The sequence below is a fragment of the Oncorhynchus nerka genome, linkage group LG8 (assembly GCF_034236695.1).
Source record: "Oncorhynchus nerka isolate Pitt River linkage group LG8, Oner_Uvic_2.0, whole genome shotgun sequence".
NCBI classification, from domain to species: domain Eukaryota; kingdom Metazoa; phylum Chordata; class Actinopteri; order Salmoniformes; family Salmonidae; genus Oncorhynchus; species Oncorhynchus nerka.
In genome coordinates this window covers 55154234-55164007 of record NC_088403.1, presented here as the reverse complement: position 1 = coordinate 55164007, position 9774 = coordinate 55154234, and the positions used below count along the sequence as shown (strand labels likewise).

Below are 9774 nucleotides of genomic sequence, written 5' to 3'. Positions count from 1 at the left end.
AGTATTGAGATAAACTTTTGTTATTGACCAAATACTTATTTTCCACCATAATTTGCAAATAAATTCATTAAAAATCCTACAATGTGATTTTCTGGATTTTTTTCCCTCATTTTGTCTGTCATAGTTGAAGTGTACCTATGATGAAAATTACAGTACAGGCCTCTCTCATCTTTTGAAGTGGGAGAACTTTCACAATTGGTGGCTGACTAAATACTTTTTTGCCCCACTGTATATGAAATGACTGACATGATATTTTGTTTGGATGAGAGACTGAATGTGGATGTGTCTCGGTCTGGATAGAGGACCTCTGACAGACTATTGAGCCTTACGTATTTACATAGGGACAGTTAACTTACGCATATAGAGGGTTCAACAGAGAGAGAGAGCCAGCTGGTGGATGAGATTAAGGGACAGTAGACTATATATATATATAACTTGACCCGTGCAGTGATAACGCTTTCCAATTTCAAGGGTTGCAAATGTTGTATTATTTACTAATTTGTATTTACTTATTTGCTTATTAATTTATACATATTTTCCAACTGCTTATAGACTGTTTATAACACTGTGAAAGTGGTATATTTAAATATGGTTAATTCTGTTGTGTTTGTGTTAGTATTTCATTTATAAATGTCACTCATGTCAAAAATATTTAGCAGTTATTGCCATTTTTCTCGGTCATAGGTCTGCATACACAACCTTCATTCACAGTATTCCTTCGCTATTAATTAAAAGGCACCAATGAGTACTGGAGGTTCACCATGTGTATCCCACTGATAATCCCCCTTTCCAAAAAATATTGGACAAATTCTACTACATGTCTGTTCCATCTGTACACAATGGTAATAAACACCCTTGTCACGTTTTTATTTTCACTTCCCATTTCACTTGTTATTTCTTCATGTTTTGAAAGGGCCAATGTGCTGTTGGATTTCATATGTACAGTGTTCAGTCTTTAACAAGGGATGAGAGGCTGGAATTTAGTAGAGAAAACAACTGATTTGAGTGCAGACTAAGTGGTTGAGTGAACAGGTTAACAGTGGCAGGCCTTTGAGCGGCTGTGACAGGGAGAAAGCAGCGCGAGGCTCTGCCACTGAAGGGGTAGGTGACCCGGAAACACTGTGGAAGTGCAGCCAGCGTGGCCCTTTAGGAAAAATCTCTCCACAAGCCGCTATTTCCCTTCTCTATGCTAATACCCATGAAGCACCATATCTCTTCTTCTTTCTCTTCTTCATTGTTTTCTTTCTTTCTCTGTTGCAAACACATAATGCACCATTACACACACACACACACACACACACACACACACGAATGCAAACACACACACACAAACACAAACACACAAAAGCAGAAAATAAGGAACATAGATCATCATAAAAGCACACACACACACACACACACACACACACACACATAGAATAAACAGCAAACACACAAGGTTACACATGAATTAACCATCATTTGACTCTCCGATTATGTCCTATATTGAAACAAGCAACCCCTGCACGGTTTTTGGGTAGTGCACAGAACTGAACGTCTGTCACTTCTCTTACATTTAAGTCCTACAAGTCCTACTTGCTTATAGTAGTAGTTATATAAAATAATTTAGACCCTCAATTGAGGTTCAACTCTATTTACATGATAATTACATGGCAAGTAAAGTACAACTTCAATGTAGATACAGTGTTCCTCTTACAACTGTTACTGAAGATATCTGTGTAACCTTAAGCGTAATGGTTGAGTAAAGGTGAACCGAATTCATTCCAGTTTGCTTGAAAATGTAATAACGGTTTAAATGTGTAACTACACAAACTGCAGACAGGCATCCATATGTAACTTCAGAGAAAATACTTGAGAGAAAAAAACATAAAGCAATAACATTAATACTTATTGAAGCTTGCCATATGAATGTTGAATATCTGAAGTAATATACTGTATAACACTATTCTCTAGAGTCCAAATGTAATTCAACAAGCTCAGAAATTGCAAACGTCACAACATTTTTATTGCATATTATCATCTTCATGATATAAGTCAACAGCTTTATAATCTGTCATTTGAAATGCTTTTAGATAATAAGATGAAATAGTTTTAGACAAATACTGTATTTCAAATGAACATGGAACTAACTGCAAAGGTAAGGCCATATAAATTAAACGCTAATTCGACTTCACAGAAAGAAAGATATGTCAACAATTCAAGACAGAGTATAGCTATAATAGTAAGAAAATCTTATATGGAACTATAGGAAGCAAGTAACTACTAACGGTGCTGATAATAACGTTGGTCTAATCAAGTGAAGCAATGGTTCAAACATCGAATACCAAGCAAAACATAAACACACATTCATTCAAATGCCATTACTGTACAAAATAAAATGGATCAAAGTCCAATAATTCATGCATAGATCCTACTTTGGTATGGTGTGTATTCATAGACGAAATAACTGTGTGAAGAATATGAAAAATAATGATAATGCTTTATAATAATATAAAATAATACTAACGTCTAGGCTATCTCGACAATATAGGCTCCCCTTGTGCCAAATTCATTAATTCAACTCGAAACCATATAACGTTGTACTAACTAAATGTTTCGCAATTGTGAGGGACTGAACTTGGCACATGCACGTCGTGCTTTGGTCAATGACGCAAATGTCACGAGAGCTACCATAAACTGAATGGCCTATTAATATGTGTGTACACTGAAGAAAGTGGGCATATTCAGTGATTCTTAATTTATATTAACATCCTTGAAAATGAAGTTATAAAAATAAAAACATTACTAACGCGTGTCAGTTGGCGCTCTAATTCCAAACGTTTTTGACTGGCATGGATGTCGACTGGGTAGCGCTTTCCAGAGTTGGCTACGTCCCTAAAAGTCAACCGTCTGCATCGAAAATGCTAAAATATTTACCAGCGTTTGAGAAATAAATGTAAGGCGCGCTGTTTCCTGGATACATAACAGGGAAAGGCATTGGTAGTAAACATCCACCCAATATGTTGTGATCTTTGTAAATAGTTGGTAATTGCACATTTTTCCCGGAATCTGAAAAGTGATCGACTGGAACTGGTCCTTCGATGTCGGTGGATAGCTGTCGCTTCAATTTATTCCGGCGATTCTGGAACCAAATTTTCACTTGAGTCTCGGTAAGTTGTAAGGAATTCGCCAGACATGCCCGTTCTGCACTGCTCAGGTATCTTTTCATGTCAAAGGTAGATTCCAGCTGAAAAATCTGTCTCTTGGAGAATATCGTGCGTGTTTTCTTCTTTGCCATTGCTTTGGTTTTCGAGTTTCCTTCATGTTGCTCAGATACGTCGTCGCAGCTGCTCGTACTCTCTGTCCTTGGACAAGTGTCAATCATCTTCGTTGCGTCGACGTCCTCCGCACAGACTGAACGCACACAAGCTGCATCGTGGTGGGCGCTGTTTGTTTGCGCTGTGAAATGAAGCGATAAAACTTGTTTTGATGCAATGCTGACACCAACTCGTATATAATCTGTGAAACCCACTGGATCACAGTAAGTGGAATATGAAAAATTACATAACTCAGACTTTGAAGTAGCCTGGGCTAGATAGTGTTTTAATTGCTCAGCTGTTATTGTTTACCATGAATGAACAAATGCAAAACATTAAAGGGCTATTTAAACAACCAAATATGGGCTCACCTGTTTCGTGGGTTGTGTAGTCTGACTCATGACTTCTCTGAACATCGTAGTCCTCATATCGGGGCGTAAAATAATTTGTACACCTGGTGTCGCTCTGCCCTTTTGCATCATATGCGTCTAAATTGCTCTTGTTGTTTTGCTTCAGATTAAGAATATTGTCAATAGTGAATTTCAATGAAGCAGTCCGACAGGGAATAGCCTCCTTGTTCATATTCCCCGAAATGTATAATTTTCCTTGTGTTCTAAATGGTGAATTGAGTTCCCCAAAACATCGAAGCCTAGATATACTCCAAGCACCATTGCTCCTCGATTGCAACTACACCAGGGCGTAGGATAGCGTTATTCAATGAACCAGAAGACTGTGGTTTAGCAGTTTTTGATTGGTGAGATTGCGAGGCAGCGTGACGCCAAATATCAGAAGATGGCGGGAAGCATCCTTTTAGGCAAGACTAGAGTTAACCTCCTGAATTGTTTCCTTGTGTTTTCGGGGGAATATTCACGATACAGTTAAATAGTGTCCAAACGATTTTTCTTTAGATGTTTACCAATGGTTTTCAGAATTGCATGAAGAGTTGGCATATATGCTAGCTAAAATATATATTCTAGGCCTATATGGAGTGGAAAACAATATTTGTTTTGTATTGTTAGGTATTACTGCACGGTTGGAGCTAGAAACAAAACATTTGGCTGCATCTGCGATAACATCTGCAAAATATGTGTAAGTGACCAATAACATTTGATTTGATTTGAAGTGGTCACACATTCATACAATTGAGACTGTTATGAACCAGTCAGCTATGTAGGCCTATACTTTTATCACTTTTGCTACCATTAATCATATGCACTGAAACGTTAATGCGTTATGCGGGCACTGATATTAACTCTCCAAAAGATGAATCATAATTACGTCTTGTAGTTTAATTTTATTTTGAGCATACACATCAGAAAGCTATAGGGAGATTGAGGTTTGGGAAATGTAATAGGTTAATTTATTATGTTAGGATATGAGGCCTATTAGCCTATATTCTAAATGTTTTATTATAATTTCCTAATTTGACGAAAATCTATTTCCATTATCTCTACTGTGGTTAATTTAATCTATTTAATTTAATGAATCATTTTACACAACTTTATTGACAATTTTAGTCTGATGGTAAGTACCCAATACATTCAATTCGAAGTGTCAAAAACTGTGAAACGTTCCATTACAATTGATAAACTATATGAAAGGTATTTTCAGTCGTCACTTTAGAAATCTGTGTCTACTCAACATTGGTGTGGAATTTCGCAAATTAGGCCTAAATGCAGGGGCATAGACAATTTGGCCTTGAAAATATCCTGGTGAATGTTTATGTATTATGAAAGGGAAAATGCGTATTACTGCGGTTGGATTAGGTTTTCAGTGTATTTTCAATGGACATAGGCCTAGTCACTGGTTAGACAGAATCTTAATGAGACTAATTATCAACTTAATATACCCTCGTGCTAATTATGAGAATACAAAGCAGGCCTTTTCGTCAACACAATAAACATGAAACATGGTGTGCACTTCATCTATTTTATTTACATTAATCAGACAACTCTTGTGTACAAAATGTCAACTGAAACCCAGTTTAAATAAGAAATATGAAATAATACAGTTCCAGTAACCCCATGCTCATAACTTGCATATTAAAATAAAGTAATTGAGGCTATATGCTACACAGGTTGTTCAATGAGTGTCATCCCCTTATGAATGTGGCTGTGATCTTGGTGATTTGCAATAAAGTCACCCTCAGCAATAAACTCTTGAAGGGATTATCTCTACTGTGTCCAATACTTAAATGGTTAGTTTAATATAATACACCAATAATGTGTGCCTCACACTAGGCCTGTCATTTGTGATCTTATAAAAGACATGGGGTGTGTGAACTGGGAAATGGGAAAATTCACAGTACTCGAAAAACCCACTAAGGGTGGCGACACCTGTGCCAGGTTTGCGTTCAGTGTCCCAGGTGAAGCGTTCTCGTGGTAAATAATAGGAACCCTGACAATCCTTTGGGCCGAAAAGGAGATGCTCGTGGACGCCATGTCGGCAGCTAGCTGTCTCTTCCACTTGTTCCTGCGGTTCTGGAACCAAATCTTAACCTGAGTCTCGGTAAGTTGTAGAGAAGCGGCCAGCCCCGCCCGCTCAGTGCTGCTCAGGTAGCGTTTCATATCGAAGGTGGACTCCAGCTGGAACACCTGACTCCGGCTGAACACGGTGCGGGTCTTCTTCTTGCGAGCTGCTTTCGTATCAGGTGTGTCACTGTCGTCTCGCGCGAAGCAGGAGGATCCTGTTTCGTCATCCTTGTCGTCTGTCTGACTGCCCTCTGTCCTCTCGTTCCGTTCGTCGTGGTCTTCCACCGGCTCCGGTAGAGCCGGGGAATCCCGGTCGCTGGTTGGTAGGGAGTATCCGGGGTCATCTGAGTTGCTGGAGTGGCACTGCGGACCTGAAATAAACGGGGAGTATCATGAAGAATGCCATTGGTAAACTGTTTCTGCCACATTTTATTGGCACCGGCCAATAGAGATCAATAAGTGCATGATCATCTCTCAATCATGATATCAACCCTGATACATTATTGCATTTTTCGATGGTAGTCCAGGCCACACATCGACTTGAAAAACGATGACCTCTAGCTTGTAATGAAACTTGTAATGAAACACAGTAGCCTTGCAAATGTATAAGCACCATAATTATGGTTTATAAACTCAATTTCCAAATCAGTGTTACGTTTGAAATGTATTTGAGTGGCGTGCCATACCCCGCGTAAAGAGGAACCGCATGGAGATGTTTTACGCACCGGGTAAGAGCGAATACACTAGTGCTGTTATGGTTTGTTGCATGATATATGGGCTATTGTTGTCTATTTTTACTACAATGTCACCATTTACTGTGTATTGCCATTGCAAATGATGGCTAACATTACGCACAGAAACCTCCAAGCATTGTAGATCACAGCTCGTTCACGTTATTTTTACCATCATTATTTGAGGAAATGCGTAGGCTATCCTCACATGCTCCTTGTTGAGCGGATCAGCCTGAACAGTGTAGGCTATTAGCTAGCAGTAAGCAAGCTACAGTTTGGTGTGGGTTTAGGCTATGTCGCTTTCATACAGGCATAAACATAAGGGCCAATTAACAAAAGTGACACTTACTCTGTAAATCGCTGCAAGCTTTATTGGGCGATGTCCCACACCAGTCCGAAATGCAACCGGCTTCAGCAAGGAGTTGGGCGTTTAACCCAAAGTAGGACACTTGACGCTCCACTTGGCCCCAGCGGCTCTCAAGGACAGCGACTTGGTTGAAAGACAGTCCCGTTTCTTTAAAAAAAAACTCATCTTCGGTCGTAGACCGCCTGTCTGTAGTCCTAGTAGAGCGAAGTAAATTCTCAATTGAAAATGATGAGCTTCTTGACGTTGGACCATGATGTTGAGACTCCGTTTCCTTATCAAGCATATTTCGACGTTTTCAAACCACCTAGTCACCGATAAATAAATTACTTTTAAATACTTACGTGCTGTTTAGACATTACTGGATGTATATTTTTGCTTTTTTTCAGTTATGCCTACTATTTCTATCGAAGTCTGTCGAGCTATCCATGAGAGCTCGAGTGAAGAGTGTGAGACCGTGAGAGAATCCGCAGATAAACTACTGTAAATTCAACCGCGCGAGATCCAAGCGTAGCAAAGAAATTGCGTCTTGCGATTGGACAGTGGGGGAAGAGAGCAAGATTACTATAGAAAATAAGATAATTACTCGCATTGAGTTACTACACTGTGTTCTAGTCTGCCTTGAGGGGTTGGAGGGACCCTGTCTCTCAGATACTTTATTTAGGTCAATTAGGGAGCAAATCAAAGCAGAGATACGGCTGTGTCCCCGGGCTGGGATGCATGGTAGAAGAAGAGCCCACTTCTTGGAGAATGACACAGTACCTCCTATTGGCTACTTCTGTCTATGCAAGCTCTAGCTTTATTGTCCATCCATATTTACATGCATGCATTCGTTCTCGTGCAATAATTATTCAATTGATAGGAGGATGGACACGTGCATTTCATTGAATATCAATAGAATATCAACAGCATTTCACAATCAATTCAGTTTAGCTAAGCATTTTTTAAACCCATTCTCTAAAAGGTAATAGGAAATACAGGTATATGATTTCGATATTGCAGGAATTAATTTAGCATTATTTGTCATTATGGCCAATGATAACTTGGCATTATTTAGCAGGAAATGGAAGCAATTGATCTGGGACTAGTTTTCCTCTATTTGAAAAGGCTTATTATGTTGTAATGTTTAGTCAACATGTTTTAGTTTTTTTATTTGGCCTACGTTTAACAGTTAGGCCTACTTTGGTTTCCAATATGTGTCCCAAGTTATCTCAGTCAAATAATGATATCGCAGTTATTGTAGGGCTATCAACTTTCAAGTTGTGCAGTTATTGTAGGGCTATCAACTTTCAAGTTGTTTATCCAAACTAATAGTAAATGCAGGGTTATTATGACAGGGTAGCCTACATTCAAGTGGTTTCCTGCGTAGTCGTATTTTAATATAATAAACGAACAGAAATAATGCAAATCTGCATGTGAAGTATCATTTCTTATTGGGCCTAAAATTCGAAAAAGTTGTGTATTGTATAGTATGTTTTATTGTATGTTGTATTAATATCGGGGCGGCAGTTAACCTAGTGGTTCGACCGTTGGGGCCAGTAACCGAAAGGTTGCTAGATCGAATCCCCGAGCTGACAAGGTAAAAATATCTCGTTCTGCCCCTGAACAAGGCACTGTTACTAGGCCGTCATTGTAAATAAGAATTTGTTCTTAACTGACTTGCATAGTTAAATAAAAAGTATGTGTTAATGTTTAATTGAAGTCTTTAGGAAAGCAATGAAATTCAGTTTAGGAAAGTTGTGTATAGTATTATTATTATCATAAAAATTGCATAAACTCTGCTATTGCTTATGACTTTTAATTTGATTTACAATTCCACATTATGCTCTAAACTTGGCCAGTAAAACACCAAACAATGTTGCAAACACAATTTAGTAAAACTAACCCACCATTAATGTTCGAAATGTTTATTGAATGTTATAACCTTTAATGAAGTGCATTACTAATCAATATTTTGTTTTAATCATCTCTTTATTATGGAAAAAAATGCAGGTTAACATCACATTTGCCTCGTAGAGAATATGGTGTTATCATATGGCCAGATATGTGTTTAAAAATAATAATAATTAAGCAATAAGGCAGGAGGGTGTGTGGTATATGGCCAATATACCACCGCTAAGGACTGTTATTTTCAAACGCAAGGCTAGATACATCCCTTAGCCCTGGTATATTGTTCATATACCACAAAACCCTGAGGTGCCTTATTGCTATTATAAACTGGTTACAAACGTAATTAGAACAGTACAAATAAATGTTTTGTCATACCCCTGGTATATGGTCTGATATACCACGGCTTTCAGCCAATCAGCAGTCAGGGCTTGAACCACTCAGTTTATAATTTCATTTTGGACACCATACAATGCATAGATGAAATATTTTCCCAATTTGTTATTTTAGATTGACTTCATATGTATTTTTTGTTTTATTGGGTACTTTCTTACTTAGTCTCAGTAATTTTTTTGGTTGAATATAGGATTGTTGATGGTCCACCAAGTTCTGTCCACCTAATTCTGAAAACAGAATCTCCTTTATTTCCTGTGCTTTGTAGGATTAACATCTATTAGGTCAGTTGACACATTCTTTTTGTTTTGTTTTTAAGTGTGATATGGTCTGTGATAACCCTACAGGCGTCACGCATCACCAATTTTTCATAATTGTCTCAAGATAAACATATGATGTGACTAATTGTGCAATTCAGCCTTGCTGGACTTGAGAACATATGACTCATTTCTAAGAGGGGCTCTAATTGCATATATAATATTTCAGGGTCTGCAGCTCTTTGCATGACGTCTTGTGTTGGTCATCCTAGAGACTGTGTGACTAGGGCGGCATAGCCTTTCAGCGGAATCTATCATCATACAGCGTGAAAATACCTCAACTAGAACTTTATACAGTGTCTTCACTCTATATAT

At 38.3% G+C, this 9774-nt stretch overlaps 1 protein-coding gene across 1 annotated transcript; it reads right to left on the bottom strand.

Moving 5' to 3' along the window:
- Positions 1 to 5218: 5218 nt before the first annotated feature.
- On the bottom strand, positions 5219 to 7547 carry LOC115133781 (homeobox protein HMX1-like). The gene is made up of 2 exons (XM_029667268.2): positions 6848 to 7547; positions 5219 to 6138 (listed from the first exon to the last, which is right to left on the bottom strand). The coding sequence occupies exons 1-2, from the start codon at positions 7146 to 7148 to the stop codon at positions 5528 to 5530; spliced, it is 912 nt and encodes a 303-aa protein (XP_029523128.2). The 5' UTR covers positions 7149 to 7547; the 3' UTR covers positions 5219 to 5527.
- Positions 7548 to 9774: the final 2227 nt, after the last annotated feature.